This window comes from Bos grunniens, chromosome 20 (assembly GCF_055505025.1).
Source record: "Bos grunniens cultivar Pamir isolate PY7600 chromosome 20, Bosgru_T2T1.0, whole genome shotgun sequence".
NCBI lineage: Eukaryota > Metazoa > Chordata > Mammalia > Artiodactyla > Bovidae > Bos > Bos grunniens.
This window is the reverse complement of record NC_141184.1, coordinates 35,856,644-35,878,494: the sequence shown is the minus strand read 5'-3', so window position 1 is coordinate 35,878,494 and position 21,851 is coordinate 35,856,644. Positions and strand designations below refer to the sequence as shown.

General features: G+C 45.4%; 1 protein-coding gene and 1 long non-coding RNA gene across 5 annotated transcripts in view; one reads left to right on the top strand and one right to left on the bottom strand.

Annotated features, from left to right (window-relative positions):
• EGFLAM (EGF like, fibronectin type III and laminin G domains) overlaps positions 1 to 21,851 on the bottom strand; it is a 394,377-nt gene that overhangs the window by 19,549 nt on the left and 352,977 nt on the right. For all 4 annotated transcript variants that reach the window (XM_086361486.1, XM_086361484.1, XM_086361487.1 and 1 more), the window contains 5 exons: positions 21,094 to 21,219; positions 19,779 to 20,022; positions 15,930 to 16,041; positions 9,398 to 9,514; positions 6,590 to 6,770 (listed from right to left, as the gene is read on the bottom strand). In XM_086361486.1, the coding sequence (XP_086217612.1) occupies positions 6,590 to 6,770; positions 9,398 to 9,514; positions 15,930 to 16,041; positions 19,779 to 20,022; positions 21,094 to 21,219 (780 nt within the window). The remainder of the gene's footprint in view (positions 1 to 6,589; positions 6,771 to 9,397; positions 9,515 to 15,929; positions 16,042 to 19,778; positions 20,023 to 21,093; positions 21,220 to 21,851) is intronic.
• LOC147350245 (uncharacterized) lies at positions 1,913 to 16,647 on the top strand. The gene is made up of 2 exons (XR_015148674.1): positions 1,913 to 2,133; positions 15,870 to 16,647. It is a non-coding gene; the product is annotated as an uncharacterized LOC147350245 (long non-coding RNA).

Sequence of the window (21,851 nt, the reverse complement as noted above, 5' to 3'; positions counted from 1 at the left end):
GGTAACTATCCAAGAAATTACTTTCTTGTCCTCTGAGGCAGCATGGCCCAGGACAAGGGGCTGTCGACCCGGAGGGCCTTTTAGAGTCGGAAGTGATGGCTCTTTAATCTCAAATTCTGAGCTGCTCCACCCTCTGGTTTAAGTGAGGAGGAGGAGGAAGGAAGAAAAGGAAGCTGAGAGAAGAAAAAAGATGTAAAATGCCACAAGTAGAAAGTTGGTGGGAAGAGAGAAGAAGAAGGGGAAAGTAGACGTTACAGGAGGAGAAAAGAAAATGTCAGAGAAGCAAAGGAGGAGAAGGTGTGGGAAAAAAAACAACAACACAAAAATGAACAGCCAAGTGGATGGCATCCCCAAGCAGGGGATGCAGAGAGGATGAAAAAGCTGCGGCTGGGGGAGAAGTCCAGGAGAAGCAAAAAAATAGAAGAGGGTAAGAATGGGGTACAAGAAGCAAGAGTGGGGAAACGCAGGAGGACAGGGGAGCTCGCACCTGGGCGGGCAGACCCTGAATTGCCAGCTGCTGATGCCAGACAGGAGGAGAAGCCATCCCTCCCAGTCACTCTGGAGTCCCTGCTGGGTTTGGCTCAGCCCTAAGCAGGGCCCATCCCTGCTGTTACTGGATGGACATGGGTCTGTACTCCTGGAAATGATCAGGATGTGCTCTGCACCTGGACTCTCAAAGGGGTGTGTGCTCGAGCCCCGTCCAGCTACTGACTAAGCCCCTCTAGCTCAGGGCTTCCCAAGATCCAGCCGGGAGACAAGTGTGCTCCCAGGGCTGGCAATCTTGGTGGGAGGCTGCAGCCCCTCTGAGAGGTGTGTCCCCCGTTACCCTCTGCAGGTGGTTGGCCAGCACTGTGCCCACAGCCTGTCCAGAGCCTGACCTGGCACCAGCCCAGGAGCCGTCCCAGCTTCTCGGAGGACTCACTGTACTTACTGTTGAGGCAGTAGTTCCCACACTCTGCCAGATGCCAGCATGAAACAGAACAGGGCAAGTCAGAATCTCACAGTCACTGTAAAATCCCAATTACTGTGGTTGCAGATCGCTGGAAAGCGGCCTTACACAGCCCCTGGGAAGCCCTGCAGGAACTCACATTCCTCTGAGGGAACGTGAATCCACTCGTTCCCCTCGTGAGAAACCGCTGGAAATATTTTCTCTCAGCATGGTTAGCACCAAATCACCCAACACACCTCCGCAGTTCTCGGCTTAGTAACTGGGGTGCAGGAGGTGGTGGACCAGGAAGATGTGTCTAATAAACTGTCTAACACCTCTGGGGCTCCCCTGACCTTGAACTGACAATGCCCACTTAATCTAAACCTGGAGAAAACACTTCCTGGAGAGTTACTTACCTTGTCAATGACCACTACCTTTTCTTGGCTCCAGGCTACATGTGAAAAAGGAATGCAAGCCAGCCAGCTGCCTCTTTTCTCTCCACAGTGGAAAATATCACCCTAATTCCCAACCCACCCCCTTTACAAGATTCAGATCTTGTGATTAATAAAGAGCAGGCGAACACTCTAGAAATGACACCACTGAACACAAACACAGTGAAAATATACTCCGTGTCATCAGTATATGTGGATAAACATTAATTCCATCCTAAAACATTACAGTTAGAAGTAGCCATCTAGTCCTTTCTAGCCTTTTGCAGTTTTTTAAAATATTGTAAGCACAAGTATATTTTATCCTAACCCTTTAGATCTAATTTCTTCTACACTGTCTTTTTTTTTCTTTTTCTTGTGGCAAAGGCACTACTCAAAGACTGTTTTTGGTGCTTCCTCACATTTAGACCTAAAAGCTTGAGACATCTGGTGACAAAATGAATAACCAGCCTGCAAGCCAGGCAAATTTTCCACTTCAGGGACTTGAAATTCCCAGTGGACTATAAAGAGTGGAAGAAAACTTGCTGGCTCCTTCACGCAGTCCCAGGACCAGTGAAGGAAGGAGCTGGGGTTGTAACCTAGCTTTTCCAGCAGCCAGGACTTCTCCCCACAACCTCCTGAGCGATGGCAATCCAGTCCCAGGGAACAATTTCCAGGGTGGGCAGCTCTCTCATCCACAGGCAGAACTCTCCCTTGCTGGACAGCTCTGCTTGGAGCAGCCATCTGGTCCCATGAAGCTGACTCTGCAGCCACAAAGTAAGTAATAGCTAAAAAATTGTTTTCTACACTACCAGCCTTCAACTATCTAAAAATCAACATCCAGGCTGAATGCCTCCAAATCTTGCATTGGTTAAGGATACACCATCCCAAGAAAAGAAATTCCCTATAGTATGCACAATTTATATGTTTTATGAATTTGTGTTTTTTCATACTGAGTATTCTTAAATTACAGCTCATATTTAATGAAGCTACTTTTTTTTTTTTTTAATGCTCTGGGACTTCCCCCCACTCCCGTCCCCCAATCAGACTCAGCAATTTGATATGAATTTACTAAATACACTGTGAAGTGTGTAGAATGTGGTCAATCATTATGAGTCAGGCAGGTTCCCATCTTTGAGGACTGTGTGTCCCTGACAAATGTGTGACCTAAGCCAGTGGCTTTCGGTGTTGGTATTGAGTGGAACTTCAGCTGCTGCAGAGAAACACTCCCATCTAGTGGCCTGAAGGGTCCTGCACCGTCTGAGTCAGAACTCAGTAATCTGGGAAGTGAAGGGAAGGGAAGAGAAGGGAGTACCATCAGAGCTCGGTCCTTTCCCAAGTGGCCTGTCTGCCATGGGCTGGGGGAAACCCTGGAGGAAAGAGATGCATTCTATACCCTTGTCTTGGACACTCAGAACATATCAAAGGCTCTGAGAAGTCCCACAGAAGAAGCGATGGTTTACCCAGGATTACTCAGTCTTATTTCAGGCTCAGATGGTAAAGAATCTGCCTACAGTGCAGGAGACCTGGGTTTGATCCCCAGATTGGGAAGATCCCCTGGAGAAGGGAGTGACAACCCACTCCAGTATTCTGGCCTGGAGAATTCCATGGACAGAGGAGCCTGGCAGGCTAGAGTCCATGGAGTCCCAAAGAGTCAGACATGACAGAGCGACTCACTTTATTAGACCACAGAATTTCCCCTCCCATTCTGCGCATGTGAATGTTATGTTGTCTATCTCTCTGTGCGAACACAAAACCGCCATTAGTATTCTTTAGAACTTAAATTTTCACCTGTGCTTTGTGAAACTCTGCTTTCCCTTGTTAGTAACTTAGACACAAGAGCTCTTACGGCCTGGGACACAAAATGGGCAAATTTGGATGAGAGTAGAGAGAAAGAAGAAAGAAATCTCTAAGGATGGGGAGTATCGGCTTTCTGACACCCCTATAGTGAGATAAGAAAGGGACCTCAGGACTGGGCTGCAGCATGGGGTGCTGAGGTTTGTGGTAGAAGAAGGCACACGAGAGTGAGAGCCCCAGATGGAAGGTGAGGGGACCACCGCGCCTTACGGTTTCTGCTGGTATCTGAAGTTGTGGCTGGTACCTTGAAGGCCTTCTGGCTTCTCCAGCCCCAGCTGGGGCACAGAGGCTCACTTTCCTGCAGCTCCGTGGGAGCCCAGTGCCCACCTCCATCTGGGCTCAGATTCTGCTCCAGCCTCTGATGTTGCAGAGACAAAGGGTGGGATGGGGCTCCCAAGACCCTCCTAATGGTCTGATGGTCTGAGAGCCCGGAATCGCCCCAGCCCCAGCCCTCCTGTACTACCAAGAGTTGAGAACAAGTGTCTAGTCTCCTAGACACTAGAGCCCCAGTGGAACTCCTCACTGAGGAGGGCAGAGACCCAGACTCACTGAACATCCCTAGAACTAACTTCCTGCTGGAGAAGGTGCCCCTTGGTATGGACTGAGTGAGGCCTGGCATTGGGGGTTTCTCCGACATGCTGCACACTGTAAAAGGGTGGTTTAACATCTGTGGGAGACACTAGGGAACACGTTTGTGCTTTTGAAGAAAGATCTGTCCAACATGGAGGGAAAAGCTGTTAAATATATAAGGGTAAGAAGCATCTCATTGGATCAGGTGGGATTCTCTTTGATAACCAAGGATGGCTCTTAACCAGTCTTGGTCTTTCCCGCTAAGAATATATCCCAGCTTTTAGACTGTTCTTTTGCATCTCTGTGGAACAGTATAGTTTGCCAGCTCTCTTTCCTTTCTTTCTGACACTTATCCAGGCCTACAAGCTTATTGAACAATCACAGCAGTCTGTATGGTAACGGTGTACCTCTATGTACCTGCTGGGGCCTAAAAATTTGTCCTTAACAGCCCTAACCTGTACCCACAGTTCCGTTAATCCTCCCAAGCCATACAGCAGAAGAAATTACATGATACAGGCCATGCCTCCTATGCATGAATCTTCCTAGGACTGGCAACAGTTGCCTTTTTGCCAGAAATACCCTATTTCAAAGCATGAGGAAATGCTGATACAATGTGAAAGCAGCTGATGCTCTGAGTTTTAATCTTGGTTGTAGCCTAGGATGTTGCAGAAAAAAGGGGTCTAAATGCTGTCTAGACCACCCCCACACTGCCACTGCCCAATCTCTTGGATCTTGCCAGAAGGCCCAGGCCCTCATCAGCGATCTGACTTTCATTTTGGAGAGGTATATTTCTCATTGAACCTGAATCTATAGTTGCAAAGCTCTTTACATCTATATGGTTAATGTTCTGTAACAGGAAACAAGGGTTACCAAGGTACCAATTATCTTTTCCTTTCTATTTAATTCCAGAAGCTAAATGTTCATTTAATCCTGGACTTTATATATTGACCCTTAGTGTTAGCATCTAAGGCAGGAGCGAGCTTGCATTTGCCTGTGGTAAAATTGGAGACTTAGGAGAGTCAAACACTGATGTGTGAAATCTAGATCCAATTTTCTGAATGAACAGGCCACTCTTGAGCTAAATCTCTCCAAGTACCTGCTGTTAGCTAAACAGTGATTTCCTTGTTAGCTTTATAATCAGGATCATTCACAAATGGCTCAGTTCCTCTTCTTTAGGGGTTCATCACTAGAGTGAGATACATTTGTAAACTTATTTCATATGATTTGCCGTGAGGGTTTCAAAACTCATTTCAATATACTACTACTTAATCTTCCAACTGGCTAATTGGCATCTTTCATATTTTCCAAGACTGCTGCACAACAACTTCTCCTAGCACTCCAGATACTGAAATATCTACCTGTAGTCTTCAGTTTTCCTCTAAGCCCTACTTCTGAGAATAATCAAAAACCTGGAAAAAAAAAACAGGAAAGAGAGAGAGCAGTGCTTCACTTAGGACTGCTGCCTTCTTGCCTTCAGGCCTGTATACCTTTTTTATTAGTTCCTGGAGAGGTGAGGCCTCCCCGACATTCTAAAAAGAAGGTCCATGTGGCTCACCATGATGCAGCTGCACGACGTGGGCCTCTTCTAGACCCCACCCTGGCCTCTGCCTCCCTTGAGCAGGCGTGGAAAACAGTCCAGCAGGACCTGCAATCTGGGATCTGCTCTGCTTTCAGACAAAGGCAAGTTGGAAGTTAAGTGCTCACAGCACCTGCTGGTGGATTTTATTTTTCTCACCAAGAATAATAACGGCTTGTTGTTTTTCAGTCGCTCAGTCATGTTCACCTCTTTGTGACCCCATGGATTGCGGCATGCCAGGCTTCCCTGTCCTTCACCATCTCCCAGAGCTTGCTCAAACTCAGGTCCATGGAGTTGGTGATGCCATCCAACTGTCTCATCCTCTGTCACCCCCTTCTCTTCCTGCCCTCAGTCTTCCCCAGCATCAGGTCTTTTCCAGTGAGTTGGCTCTTCGAATCAGGTGGCCTAAGTACTGCAGCTTCAGCTTCAGCATCAGATAATGGATAATGGGTGCTATTGTTACTTACTAGGTATTCTTCTGAGAAATATGAGTTCTGCCTCATTCCTCTTCTAAGGAATACACATTGCCTTATGTAATCTACACTACCATTCTCTGAGTTAAACAATATCTCTGTATTATTCTCATTTCACAGATGAAGAAACTGAGGTACAGAGGAAACATATACAGCATGGAAAACAGCAGTCTGCAGAAGGTTGTTCATATTCTAGCTTGTAGCAATTAATGCACAATTCATATTATGCCATATTTGGCAAGAGTTCCCTTTGTAGCATTCACAGGTAGGAGTCAAAAATATTTTGTCAAAATATTTATCAGTCTATAAAGCCCAGGTATTCACCTGTCAGGATAGGCTCTGGGAGAGGCTCAGATCAGGGATCCTAGAAACCGCTCCCCACCCAGTATTATGAATTAACCCTTTGATTCTAGACCATGGGGCAATTCTCAGAGAAGGAGCCATAGTAGCTGTGATGGGGAGCTATTTACTTACTGTTTACAGAAGTATTTCAGCATTTTAATTCTTATTAAATAGTTAAAGTAGTTTATATATATATATATATATATATATAATTAATCATCTGGGTTTCCCTGGTGACTCAGCTGGTAAAGAATCATCTAATATGCTGTTGACATCGTTAATAAAAATAAACAGTATGGCTGTCTCAGGGTAATCAACTGGTCCTTTAAGAGTGGCAGTCTCCCAAACAGTGTGTCCATTCCCTCTGCTCCAGGAAGCAGAAGTGTGTGCATGCACACACACACACAGAGTATACCTTTCTGGCAGTGCAGCCCCTCGAAGCCCAAGGGGCAGTCACACTCATAGCCCTCCTTCCTGGGTCGGCAGCTGCCCCCATGGGCACAGGGGGACCCCACGCAGGGGTGGGCTGCATTCTCCACGTTCACGCCCCACGTGAAGTCATGCTTCACGTGGATGGTCCGGTCATTCAGGATGATCTTAGGAAAGAAAACATAAAGCAATTCAGGGATTCAGAAATCAGCTCTGGAGTCTTCTACAGCTTCCCTCAGCACACCAACCTGAACTATGCCTGGGGTAGGGGGGAGCTTTAAAAATAAACAGATAAAGTCTGGTTACTACTTTCGGAGTTCTGTGAATGACGCAGGAATGGAAATGACTACATTTCGTGCTTGAGAGAATCTGCATCATGTACAAGACTAAACAAGCAGCATCCTCTGGTTCTGGAAAACCTGGACACTCAGAGCAATCATAAAGAAGAACCAATTACTACAAAATTTGGTTTCTAATGCTATATATTGGAATCATGGGAGGTGAGGGGGTTAAGAAATATACTCATGCCCAAGCCCCACCCAGATCAACTGAACCAGAATTTCTGTGGGTGAAACTGAGTCACTGGTAAGTTTAAAGAAACATTCCAGGCGATTCTAAGATGCAGCCAAGGCTGAGACATGCGGCTAAAAAGCAGAGTAAGGAAGAATACAACACAAAATGTCACAGAGGCAGGAATCCAAGGTGGGGCCAGGGGTGGTGATAGAGTCTGGAGGTGGTGGAAATGTACTGCTGTGTGTTCCTGGCTGGTATTCTCTGCAGCCTCCTCCAGCTCTATCAACTCAGTCTCCCCAACTGCCCCCCTCCCTCCTGCTTCCTCCTTCCCCAGCACTCCGGAATCCCCACCTCTCCACATCCTCTTCCCCGGAGTGAAACTCAGGTCACATTCTCGGCGCTGCTGTGCACATTAACCAGGACAGACGGCTCTTTGCTCTCACCCCTCTTCCCTGTAATGGGGCTTTAGTGAAACTGATGAATTATAGAGTGAGGTCACTGGGCTCCCCGACTCCAAATAAACGAAGTATGCATTGGCCCTGAGCTGTGGGTGTTTCAGGGTTCTTCAGGCTTTGCAGAACTCAGACAGAGAGAGCTTCTAGGGTAACCTCCAGCATGCAGGGGATCCTAAGAGGTTAGCAAGGGTACTTCTGGCCACTCATTCATGTTTCCATAGATTTGTCTAGTTTTTGGAGAGTCAGGAAAGCTGGGAGAAAACCTTCCTCCAGGCATGCCACTCAAAATCTACCAGAGAAGAGCCGGAACCTTTCCACACGCTCCCCCTTTCTTGCTGTGAGTGACGATTGTAAAACCGAGTCACGAGAAACTGAGTCAAGTGCCATGACTGGGCTGGGGCTTCCATAGTGGCTCAGATGGTAAAGAATCTGCCTGCAAGGTAGGAGACCTGGGTTTGATCCCTGGGTTGGAAGATCCCCTGAAGAAGGGAATGGCTACCCACTCCACTATTCTTGCCTGGAGAATTCCATGGACAGAGGAGCCTGGCAGGCCACAGTCCATGAGGTCACAAAGAGTCGGGACACAATTGAGCGACTAACACTTTCACTTTCGCTTACTGACCGGGTCACTGGGAGGGGAGGGGGCTTTTCCAGGAAGTAAGGAGGAAAGGCTTGTGTGTGTTGTGTGAAGAGAGCAAAGCCTGACATGTTCAGAAGGAAGATGAAGCCTCTCAGCAGCTCAGCTTACCTCCTAAGGTAGAATTTCAAACCCATGATTTCACATGGCCAGTCCCACTCACGGTGGGGGACAACAGTCTGAACTGAGGTGACACTGACCTCACAGTTCAGCAGCAAAGGGAAGCACAGCAGGGCGAGGAAAAATTGACTGGGTCTCTTTTCTGGGCCCCACACTGGGACACAGAGAAGGACAGAGTCCCTGGGGCCCTTCTCAGAGCCCAGCTGTGCACATCCTTGAGAGGACCTCCTCTCACTGCCCCTCCACCACCTTAGCGCCTCCCGTACTTTGCCTCAGATCCCCCTCAGGGATTGGTGGCCCCCATTCCTTCACTGGTTGCCAAGAGAAATAGGACTTGGCTGACATCCAGGAACCGGACGTGTTTTTCTTCAAATCCTTTTTTCCCCATGTTTACTGGTCCTGGACTCTGGGTTGGTGGGTAAACTTACATGTCTGTTGTAGACAGAACATAATCTCATGACCAGAGAGATCACAGGCAGCCCCAAGAGAAGGAACATGTGACAGATATGAATGGGATCAGTGTCCTGTCTCTTACTAGCTGAGTGGATTTTTTTTCTCGAACCTATGGAAGGACTCTAATCTGTGCTCTTAAAAGTTTGGTTACATGATTGATGAACAACCATTAAAACAGGGTGGTGGGGATGGAAGTGGAGGCAGCAAAAACAATTGGGTCTTGCCTTGAGCAAAAAGCCAAGTGACCCCAAAGAGAAGCAGGAGTCACTATGAGACTCTATCCATTGCCTTCCCTTTTTGACAAGTGTCTGCAGTGACCTGGTCCAACTGCCCCCTCAACAATACTAGGATATTCTAAGTAGATCTATTGTAAAAATTCATCTTCATTAGTTGCATTCATGAGATGTCCGCTGGGCACAGCTGGGAGCAGATGCTATAAGAAAGCGGGGCTGGAAACCAGGTATGCTCCGAGAATTAAAAAAATATAATTTTAAAAATGTTAAAAACTTCCTCATGGTTTCTTTCTTGGGTATAGCAGTTTGCACTGATCACAGTTCTCAATTCCATTGTCGGTAGTCAAATTCACACCATGCACGTGAGGAAGGGTAGCCTGTACCTTCTGGATGCTCCCACTGAATGGCTTGAGGATGCCCGAGTTCTTCTTCACATCATCGTAATTGGGGACCCCACCGATGAAAATGTCCGAGTTGCACTTAATCTGGGTGAAGCCTCCCTGCCAACAGATTAAAAACAAAACACAGTATAACCAACTGTGCCTCTGGTTCCCTGTTAGGGAACAAATGGCTGAGGCAGTCTCAAGACTCATCATGATAATTTTTATACATATTGGCCCAACCTTTGTCTTGATTTCATTGCTGCTTACCACCTTTTTGATTTTTTGTAAATTTCTGAACATTTCTGAGATTCATCATCCAGAAAATGCAAGTGAATATGGTAGACCACTACATCATCGGTGTCACTCTCTCCCTGCAGGAAGGCTACCTCTAACCTGTCAGTCTCAAGTGGGGCCATGTAACTTGCTTTGGTCAACAAAACATGAGCAGGTGAGAAATGAATCATTTCTGGGCAGAGTCTTTCAGAGCCAGGAGTGGTTCACTATGCCCTGTTCCTCTACCCCTATTTCCAGAGGTCCCCAATTTCCAGGATCTAATGCCTGATGATCTGAGATGGAGCTGATGTAATAATAATAGAAATAAAGTGTACACTAAATGTAAGGTGCTTGAATAATCTTGAAACCATCTCTACCCTCCCACCCCTCTTCCGTGGAAAAACTGTCTTCCTTGAAAGTGGACCCTGGTGCCAAAAACGTTGGGGATCACTGTTATTCCTTCAGCCTGGGTCTCAGATTAAGGCTGCAGCTGACTGTTGATGGACATGTAATGTGGATGAGAAATAACCCCTCATTATAAGCTGCTGCTATTTGGGGCGCACGTGTGCCTGAGCCTCTCCTGGCACTGAGATCCCACTGGTTTAGCACTTTGCCTAGATTTGGATACATGATCCAAATTCTAGTACAGGACTTATTGATATATTCACTAACGGTAAAGACAGAATTTCTTTAAGCCAAGAGAAAGGGAAAGCATGGTGAGTGGAAGGCATTCCTTGTTATCATATACAAAGGGCAGAGAAATTCCTTCCAGATTCTTAGAGATCCCTACTGTCAATCCCCAAAGGCTTCTCCTGCTTCTGGTCATTTCAACAACCTAAACCCAACGGCTGGGCTAGATAACAAGCTGTGTGTGAGATTTAATGTCTAAACTCCTTCAACCATCTTAAGCAAAATGTTAAAATGCCCTAAGATAACATGTAAATTTGAGACCTCTGGGAATGAACACATTTGGGGTAACATACGTTATTGTTTCCTTTGATTTATGGTCAAAAGAAATACAAAGTGTAACCGGATTCAATTATTTAACAAATACTATTGGGTACCTACCATGTCCCAGGTACTAAGTGGTGCACAAACCACAGTAAATAAGAAAGCCCAGGTCCCTCCCTCCAGGGGCTTACACTGTGGGGCAACACAGACCAGTAAACGGGCAGGTAAGATAAGCCCCGTGACCATGGGGGCACCTGGCAGGGATAGGGCATCTCATACTCTGCTCCAGAATTAGGGAGTGGGAGGTGAAGCAGGAAGAGTCAAAACTGAGTCTCAGAAACTGGCTGGAGTCAGAGCTTGGAGGGCATGTTGGGTATCAGGCAAAGGCAAGGAGGGACCACATCACACATGGATAGAAACTTACACTTCACCAGAAGAACAACGAGTTTTCAGGAAGAGAGTAATCAGATCTGTATTTTAGGACTATCACTGGCCAGAGGGAGGAGAATGGATTTGGGGTCCAGTCGGGGTAGAGAAGAAGAGACAGGGGAGCAGAGAGGAGGATGCTCCATCTAGGGAAGCGCTCGGAGTGGCTGAGTCCAGCCAGGTAACAGCAGAGAGGTCTCGTAGTAGACAGGCTGAACTGCCTTCTGTCAATAACCTTCAGGCAGCTTTGAGGGTTCTTATTTAATGAATGGGGATGCAAGGAATCATCAGAGGCAATTTCAGGAATCCTTGTGGATTAGGGAACCAGGCAGGAGCTGTCAGGACACACCCACAGAGACCCATCGTCATCATGTCTTTAAAATAAAAAACTAGGAAGAAAGGAGGAGGGCTGCAAGGTCAAAGGGACTTCAGAGAAGCAGGCTGTTTTAAAAAAACTTGGGAGTTTCTTGGTTGTGTCAGGCAAACTGGGTGGGGTCTTGTGGGGTGACAGAAGTCTCTTTTGGCTCCTCATCAAAGTCCCCCCCCTGCCCCCTGCCCCCCACGCCTCTGCCACCACCGCCTGAAGTGGACAAAAGGCGGGGCTGCAGCGGGACCACAGGAGGGAAGCAAACAGACCCACCAAAGTGAGGCGCTCAGTGCCTGGATCCACCACTTTCGTTAAGCTGAGAGTGGCTGGAAAACCTGAGTAAACCCCCTGATGGGTTTTCTGAAGCCCTGGGAGCACTGCCCCTTTGAGTTTGCACAGCTTGACTCATCCTGGGCTGTGGATGTTTCTCAGTGCAGCCAGCTGAGCAACGTGATGTCGGGTGTGGTTTGGACACTTAGGGGCTGGCTTAGCCTCCAGCGTATCCTGTAACCCCTGTCCCCCTCCTTCTCTAAGCTCTAAGACCACTATCCCCATTGACCAAGCCTTTGAACAGGGTATAACAGCTGCGGGGCAGAGACCCCGGGGGGTGATCTGATTAAGGTTTAACTCACCGAGATCAAGCATGGGTCTTCCCACTCTGGTCTCAGGGAGGCCTCCCAAGAACCACCCCCAGATGCACACAGAACAGCCACGCCTTCCCTCCTACCTGCTTACACTGCTTTCCAGGTGGGCAGCTCCATCCATTCAAAAAGCCGATAAAGAGGATGCTGGTTCTACCAGTCCTGGTATGGCAGTAACAGAACCCGAGGTGTGTGGTTTCTACCCTTGTGCTGTCTCTTCACTACAGGATCTCAAGGGTAAATACTGTGTCCCAAATAGTTCCTTATTTATAATCAAAGGCCTTAACCCTACTATTTACAAACACGCCCATCCTGTTTGTGTTACTGTTGTACAGATGTTGGTAACTAAGACCTAGAGTGATACAGTGCTTTTGTGAATTTATATTATTAAGTCAACACACAGTCAGATCTACACCTGTGAGCTTCTAATTCTGTCTAGGACTAAAATCAGCTGTTTTCTGGACTGTATGAAAGTGAATCCCATTCTTGCTTTAAAATCCGTTTTTCTTTATACATTTTCTTTCCTTCCTCCCTACTTTCTCTTTCTTCCTTCTTTCCATCTTTCCTTCCTTCCTAATATATATGGGACATTTTCTAGGGTACTTGCCTCTTGAAGCAGAGCCCAGGTTGGGATTTTTCTGATTCCTAAGGAGGCCCTTGATTCTCACAGGACCTTCCACCACTGCCGTCCCTGAAGCTGCCTTCCTGATAAGTTCCCTTTTTACTCCCCTCCTCAACCAAGATCTTCCCCACCAAGAGTCCCTTTTCTTTCCCTTTCTTCTTTTCCTATCAATTCATTTTCTTATCAGAACAGTCACATTCATCAATACCTTCTTTAAATCTGTGATGCACACAATGAAGACTGTTGTAATTAAAATCCTGGCAAATCTGAGGTCTCCTCTGTTTTTAGGGGTCTGTAAATTTCATGTGTGTACAGAATGCTAGTACGTTGTAATTTAAAACAAATGTCTCTTAGCTGTCCTTAAAAATGCCATTTTCCTTCAGACATGACCTTGGAAATAAAAACATGGATGAAAGTTATAAACCTGAGTGGAAATTCTGAACTGTTGAGGTCATGCTAGTTTGCCAAAATTCAGACTTAAATTTGCCTTATTGCCAAATTCAGACTTAAATTGAATAAAGTGGGGAAACCACTAGACCATTTGGGTATGACCTAAGTCAAATCCCTTATAATTATACAGTGGGAATGACACACAGATTCAAGGGATTAGATCTGATAGACAGAGTGCCTGAGAACTATGGACAGAGGTTTGTGACACTGTACAGGAAGCAGTGATCAAGACCATCCCCAAGAAAAAGAAATGCAAAATGGCAAAAAGATTGTCTGAGGAGGCCTTACAAATAGCTGAGAGAAGAGAAGCAGAAGGCAAAGGAGAAAAGGAAAGATATACTCATTTGAATGCAGAGTTCCGAAGAATAGCAAGGAGATAAGAAAGCCTTCTTCAGTGATCATTGGAAAGAAATAGAGGAAAACAATAGAATGGGAAAGACTAGAGAGCTCTTCGAGAAAATTAGAGATACCAAGGGAACATTTCATGCAAAGATGGGCACAATAAAGGACAGAAATGGTATGGACCTAACAGAAGCAGACAATATTAAGAAGACACGGCAAGAATACACAGAAGAACTGTACCAAAATGATCTTCATGACCCGGATAACCAGGATGGTGTGATCACTCACCTGGAGCCAGACATCCTGAAATGCAAAGTCAAATGGGTCTTAGGAAACATCACCACAAACAAAGCTAGTGGAGGTGATGGAATTCCAGTTAAGCTATTTCAGATCCTAAAAGATGATTCTGTTAAAGTGCTGTACTCAATATGCCAACAAATTTGGAAAACTCAGCAGTGGCCATAGGACTGGAAAAGGTCAGTTTTCATTCGAGTACCAAAGAAAGGCAATGCCAAAGAATGCTCAAACTACTGCACAATTGCACTCATCTCACATGCTAGCAAAGTAATGCTCAAAATTCTCCAAGACAGGCTTCAACAGTATGTGAACAGAGAACCTCCAGATGTTCAAGCTGGTTTTAGAAAAGGCAGAGGAACCAGAGATCAAACTGCCAACATTCACTAGATCATTGAAAAAGCAAGAGGGTTCCAGAAAAACATCTACTTCTGCTTTATTGACTACGCCAAAGCCTTTGTCTGTGTGAATCACAACAAACTGTGGAAAATTCTTAAAGAGATGGGAATACCAGACCACATTACCTGCCTCCTGAGAAATCTATATGCAGGTCAAGAAGCAACAGTTAGAACTGGACATGGAACAACAGACTGGTTCCAAATAGGGAAAGGAGTACGTCAAGGCTGTATATTGTCACCTTGCTTATTTAACTTATATGCAGAGTATATCACATGAAAAGACGAGCTGGATGAAGCACAAGCTAGAATCAAGATTGCCAGGAGAAATATCAATAACTTTAGATATGCAGAAGACACCACCCTTATGGCAGAAAGCAAAAAAGAACTAGAGTCTCTTGATGAAAGTGAAAGAGGAGGGTTTAAAAGCTGGCTTAAAACTCAACATTCTGAAAACTAAGATCATGGCATCTGGTCCCATCACTTCATGGCAAATAGATGGGGAAACAATGGAAACTGTGACAGACTTTATTTTCTTGAGCTCCAAAATCCCTGCAGATGGTGACTGCAGCCATGAAATTAAGACACTTGCTCCTTGAAAGAAAAGCTATGACCAACCTAGACAGCATATCAAAAAGCAGAGACATTACTTTGCCAACAAAAGTCTGTTTAGTCAAAGCTATGATTTTTCTAGTAGTCATGTATGGATATAAGAGTTGGACTATAAAAAAGCTGAGCACCGAAGAATTGGTGCTTTTGAGCTGTGGTGTTGGAGAAGACTTGAGAGTCCCTTGGACTGCAAGGAGATCCAACCAGTCAATCCTAAAGGAAATCAGTCCTGAATATTCATTAGAAGGACCGATGCTGAAGCTGAAACTCCAATACTTCGGCCACCTGATGCGAAGGGCTGACTCATTTGAAAAGACCCTGATGCTGGGAAAGATTAAAGGCAGGAGGAGAAGAGGATGACAGAGGATGAGATGGTTGGATGGCATCATGGACTCGATGGGCATGAGTTTGAGCAGGCTTCAGGAGTTGGTGAAGGTCAGGAAAGCCTGGTGTGCTGTAGTACATAGGGTCACAAAGAGTTGGACATGACTGAATGACTGAACTGAACTGAGTATACTATTAGAAATAATAATAAGTAAAGCTACACAACACTGATCATATGCCGGGTTCTGTGGTATTTGAGAAATACAGTTATTCTAATTCTCACAACCCTATAATGCAGTGCTATTATTATCACGATTACCCTATTTTTTTAGATGCAAAAAAAATCAAGATCACCCAAGATCACCATCTTGGGAGATCAAGTGATTAGACTGGTCTGAGCTCACATCATTGATAAGGAATGGAGCTAGATTTTGAACCCTAGGTGTCTGGTTTCAGAGTCTTTGTTCTTGTCAGATGTGTGATCACACCCCCACCCCCATCACTGGCTCTGCTTTGGAGCTGTGTTCTGATCTACCTTGTATAGCAATGTGAACAAAGCTATGGATCGGCAGGGAGGCATGGAGCAGGTGGGCAGTTCTGTAAGTGACACTGGTATTAGCTCACTCCCCTATGAAGGCCCCTACTATTATCAATCCCATTCCCAGTTGAGGAACTGCAAAGCTAAGGAGCTCGTCCAGTGGGAAGCTCGGGTGTTAACTCAGGTGAAATGGCACCAGAGTCCATGTATTAACCACTGTGCTGATGCTTTTGTCTCCAGGACAGGAAGGAAACAGTAACCCCACTCACACGAGTCATCAGGAGCAGATGTCCTTCTTACCTCTGCCATCCCCTCCACCGCCTTCTGCTTATCCACCTGCAAGATGCCATTCTTTGCTGTGCGGGACACACGCAGCTCGTGCCAGTGGCCCAGGGTGAGGGGCTCTTCACTCCTGTTGAAGGAAGGAAACTGAACCTGGGTTAGCATCACTGGCGTTGCAGATAATGTCCACCAATCTGGCTCTGATGGAGTGTTCCCACCTTCAGCACCTTGTCCTGTCCAGCAAAGAGAAGAGCCTCATTCCCCCTCGTAAAACACAGCAGGGCTAGCTCCATTTACTGGACTCCTTCATGGGAGGACTATCTCACTTATCATTTTACTTATTCCTTATCACAAGTAGGAAATGGGGGTAGGATTAGGCTGGTTTTCAAGATGAGGGGGTAAAATATGACCAGAGTTGCACGAAATCTTTGAAGAAGAGAAAACTATATAGGCGATGATGTAAAGCAGATTCCTTGATGTAATAATGTCTGTAGCATCCTTTGAAAGGCATAAAAAATAAGATGGATGGATGGGGGAATATAAGAATGAACAGACACATGATAAAGTAACTCCAGCAGAATGCTAACTGTAGACAGTAGGTGGCGGGTCTAAGGTTTATTGCACAATTCTTTCACCTTTGCTATATGTTTGAAGTGTTTCATAATCAAATATTTGGGAGGCAGATTCCGCATTGTCTGATATTGTGAAAAAAATTAAAAGCTCTTTAAAAATTCAATTATTAATTCAAGATGGAAGCACTTGAAGTTTAAATGATATTGTAAGATTTTTACATGTTACATTTCACAGTGAGGTGTGTAAAAAGAGTATAATTATTGCATTTGTGTCCCTAAAGATGTATATATAGTTCCTGGCCTTCTCTGACGCTCCCAATTATTCTGTGGTCCTGGATCGTTTTTGGAAGCCCACCAGGAATACCAGTGGGCGCAATCACTGAAAGGTCTCCACCCCTCACTTGATTTTTCGCTCTGGCAAATGCTTCTGCCATTTGTTCTTAGCAATTAGAATTTAATCACCTTGGCTCAATCAATATGCAATAAAGACCTCATTCAGCAGCCCATCTCCATAATAACTAACAGCATCTGAGCCTGTTCTTGTCCTGTAGAGGTCATTCCCTGTCAATACACTGCCTCCCTCAGCACAGGGATATAGATCACTGCCATCATGAGCTCATTTCAATTGTCTCGATTTTTGAATCAAGTTCATCATAAATTAGACCACCTTATCCTCTGCCTAAAGTTAAAATGATGTGGCCAACTCCACGGCTTCCTGTAGCTCAGGCTTTCACTGAATTGTCTTAATGAAGCAGGAAGTACTGGAAATGGTTTTTAAAATAAACATTTTCCAAAGGGCCACCTGAAACATTAACCGTGATGGGTATTGTCAGTTACACTGCAGAGGGGTGGCCCAGGGGAGCAGATGATGGTTACTCTGAGTTCTTGCTTCTTTTTCATCACACCTAATGCTAAAGATTTTTTTTTTCCATTCACCTTTCCTGACAAGCAGCGAAGGAATAACTTATGTTTTAAAAAAAATTTTAAATAACTCTTATCAAAAATAGGCACCGAATTATGAAAGAGAGAAATGCTGGATTTCTAAGGTTCCACGTGTCTGTGACCCCGCAGCTGGAGCTGCTACTGCAGATGTGCAGGGGGCAGGAGGCAATTTGTTCAGGAGGAAGGCTGATGAGCCACAACCCTCTCCAGCCCCTTCCAGTCATTCCTTACCCAGGAAAGAGCCATTTGAAAGTACAAGGTGATATTCAAGGTGTCTTCTTCCTTTCTTGACTTGACAAATTGTTCTAAGTGAGTTGTTTAGGCTGTTTTGCATAATCATATGTAAATTGAATCAATTAAATACCCACCAAAGTTGTCTTGAGACACAGGATGTTCCTGCATAACCAGAGACACAAAAATATTTGTCCATTCCCCAAGGTGGGAGGTGTTAAACTGATGTGTAGGAATTCAACCTTAAGGACAAGAATGAACTGTACTTTTAAAGAACTGTTGAAACCTAAGGCAATAAGCACTTTCCATCAGTCAGGAAAAATGATAACAGCAGTTAAGGGCAACCATGGCTTCCCTGGTGGCTCAGCTGGTAAAGAATCCGCCTGCAATGTGGGAGATCCGGGTTCGATCCCTGGATTGGGAAGATCCCTTGGAGAAGAAAAAAGGCTACTTACTCCAGTATTCTGGCCTAGAGAATTCTAGGGTCACAAAGAGTCAGGCACGACTGAGCGACTCACTTTCACTTCATGACTGTAACATCTCACAAAGAACTCTTTCTAGAGATGACAGTCTAGCAATATAAATTGTGATTGAATACAGGCCACAACTTCCTTTAAAACAACAACAAGGACTAACCAATTTCCTGCTGCAGGGCACTGTTGAACAAAACACCCTAGTGAGTTTCAAAAGAGGAGAATTCTCGAAATGTAGGAACAAGAAGCGTGTGTGCATTAGATCAGCAGGCCTCCGGCTGGAAGGTAAAAACTCCCATGGGAGGAACACAGTTAGAAGAGGGAAACAAACAAATAAGAAAAACACCGGCACCTCCAACTGCAGGCTCTGAGGGCTTCAGAGATCCTGCCACTTTCTATGAGAACAATCGATCTGCTGAGTTGACGAACAGGACTAGGTAACAGAGGGAAAGTTTTGATAACCCAGAACCAAGTCCACAGATGCTAGCAAGCCCTTTAGAAGCACTTAGTTACTCCATGCCATTGAAATCAGTCATCACACAGCCTTTTTGAGCACACTGGTCAGGGAAGGGTCCTTGCGATCACTGGTGATTCTCTGTCCGCTTCTTTATATGAAGAATGGTAAGAGCCATGCCAAATAACTAGTTGCCATCAAAGACATAATGCAAGAGGAAAGTTACGATTTAAAGTGAGACCACCCCAATTGATTGATAATCGATCAGTGATATTTTAGGTGACATCATGTCACACCATGATTATGTGAGTTATGCATTTATTCGCATGTGATTGGCAGTGTGTTCACTCAAGGCTGGTGAGGAAGGTGGTGTCCCTTTGAAGTCCTCTTAATCTAATGGAAATGACGTGGAAATGACCTGGTAAGCTTTTGCCAATAGAACACTTGTGGGAAATAGGGCAGATGAATAATAATTTAATGTTTCTATGTGAATGTGGAGGTGATACACCCCATTTCCAATGGCCAAAGAGGAAAAAAAATGTGAGGCCACCAAGGACATTTCTGTTCATTACATTTCTATTGCATGCATGCCACGTCACTTCAGTCTTGTCTGCTCTCTGCAACCCCATGGACTGTAGCCCGCCAGGCTCCTCTGTCCATGGGATTTCCCAGGCAAGAATACTGCAGTGGGTTGTCATTTCCTTCTCCAGGGGACCTTCCTGACCTTCCTGATCAAACCTGTGTCTCTTAAGTCTTGTGCATTGGCAGGCGGGTTCTGTAGCACTAGCTCCACCTGGTAAATCCCTACTTTTTCAACTAGTTGTTATGTATTTGCCAAGTGCTCACCAAGTGATGCTCTGAGCAAGGTACTGATTGACAATTTATGAAGTTTCTGCTGATTGTGTTGCATGATCTCAGGTGGAGAGGAAGATAGTTTACCCCCATCTGAGGCCAGCCCATTTCCCATAGTTTGAAGCAGAGATTCGCTACCTGCTAGGTAGTTATTTGAGAAAAGGAAACCTTGCCACCAGGAAAGCATGATCTCTAGGAAGCACATCATCTGTATTAATCAGGACAGGTTTCAGAAAAGACAACTATACACAGAAGACAGGAAGAGAGCCAACTGGTTGAAGACAAACCTTCCTTCCAAGTGGCTACTGAAAGGAGGAGAGCCCCTGACAGTCTCAGCCCTTACCTGAGAACACCAGTCCCAGAGCCACAGTCAAAGCGGAACTCCACGTGGCCCCCTGCCATGTTGATGGACAGGAAGTCTTTGCTGCCCGTGTCATAGCTGTACAGGAGCACGCCATCTTCCGAATCCGGCCGAAATGTGATCTCAAATTCCATGAAGGAAAGGTAATGCCGGGGCTCCAGAGGCCAGGGGGTTGCAGCGTAGGACCTCAGAGACTCTTTGAACTGAGGAATGGTCAAGGTAAAAGCTGAAATAGCAAGTGCGTGGTTTAGAAACCCCTTCGTGCTAGAACTAGCCATCTTCTTTTCCTTCTGGGTATAGAACTCAAGGATATTTCTCAGCTGCTCTGAAGAGAAGTGGGTGGTGTGGCTGAGCTCTGGCCAGTGGAATGTGGTTGGGAATAGTACACAGCATTCCAGGTCTGGCCCCTATAGCTTCCTTCCATCCTCCACTCGCTTTCTCACCTACTGGCTGGATGTGGGAATCAATGGAGGATTCTAAGATCCTAGCAGGGCCACTAGAGGGCATCCCTGAATGACCAGAGCCACCCCTCTCCCACTGACCTGCAGCGATGAGAACAAGGACCAACCTTTAGTATGTGAAGCTACAGAAATACGAAGATGGAATAGAACAGCTCTTCCTTACTCTGACTCACAACACCCTCTTCGAGGTGACAAGAGATTTGAAATTATACAGTGTTAAAAAAAAAAACCTTTTCTCTAGGATGATGGTGTCTTAGGGCCAAATCTGAATCACTGGTAGAAAAGATAAAACTTTTTCATCCCTGCTTCTTTGCAAAATCTTCTTAAAAATTTCCATTATTATTGTGTGTATTCGTGTGTGCATGTATATATGTATATATATTAATAATCAGTACAGTGTTGAGAGGTAGAATAATTCAGCAGAACAGTACAAAGAAAAAGAAACATCACAGAGTTAATGTTTCTGTGTATGGCTTTCCAGCATTTTCTCCAAACTGTCAGATATTCTAAGGAGCCTGATCTCTGAATGCTTCAAATTCTGACACAAACCACACAAATATAGGCTTTTCAGAGTTATTTGAGGGCCAGGAGGAGCTCACCAAAGCATCGGCCCAGAACATCAAAAAAATGAACTTGTCTTTTGGCCAGCTTGCCACTTTGACATCTGAAGACACTTCCACCTGGTTCGAAAAAAAGATTCTCCCATCCCTCCCCACAAAGCAACGTTAATCCCATACAAATATGTGGAACCTTGCTAAATATGCATTGATGAAAAATTACACCAAGGTGAATTAACAATGCAGACAGAAATCGCCATCAATTTGCATCTTTCTCACCGTCTTCACAGTGTCGACCTCGAAAGCCCAGGGGACAGAGGCAAATGTAGGAATCGGCTTTGCTTGCCATGCAGGTGCCACCGTTGATGCACGAAGCTTCATCACAGATCCCACTGCTGCACTCCCCTAAAAACAGAACAGGAATTACAAAGTTGATTCATCAAGTGAACCTGTCCGAGACTGGCCAGACCGACCACGTGCGATTCTGAACAAATACAGCTCATGCCCGTCTCCTGTTGATCAGCTCCTCTGCACAACTGCAAACCAGCTTTCAGGAGATGTGGGCCCTTCCCTTCATTTTAATCTGATTTTGGTTTATTCTTTATGAGAAGCCACACAGGTGCTTTAAAACAGGGTGGACACAGTAAATCAAATGTTAAACTACCCTGACAGGGATGACGGCCGTTTCTGCTGTAATTCACCTCGCTGCTGTTCCCACAAGAGTGTGTTTCCATGCCTCCAATGTCAGCAGAGGTTTTATGTTAAAAAGCCTTCTTATTTGTGTGGCCTCAATTACCTTAAGTGCTGCCTGCCTTGTTGGCTGAACGCAGAGGTGAGCAAGATAAGCACAGAGGGAGGTAAGCAGCCTTGTCGAAGCTTATTAACTGCCTGGGTTGTCAACTCCTCTGACAGGAGCAGAGAGGGAGCAGGGGTTAGCAGGGGGTTCCAGAATTCTTATTTCTCAGCCCCCAGTTACAGTCTCATGAGGGACAGGAAGGTGACCGGAAGTAAAAAGTGCTGAAAGGTTCAACATCAGA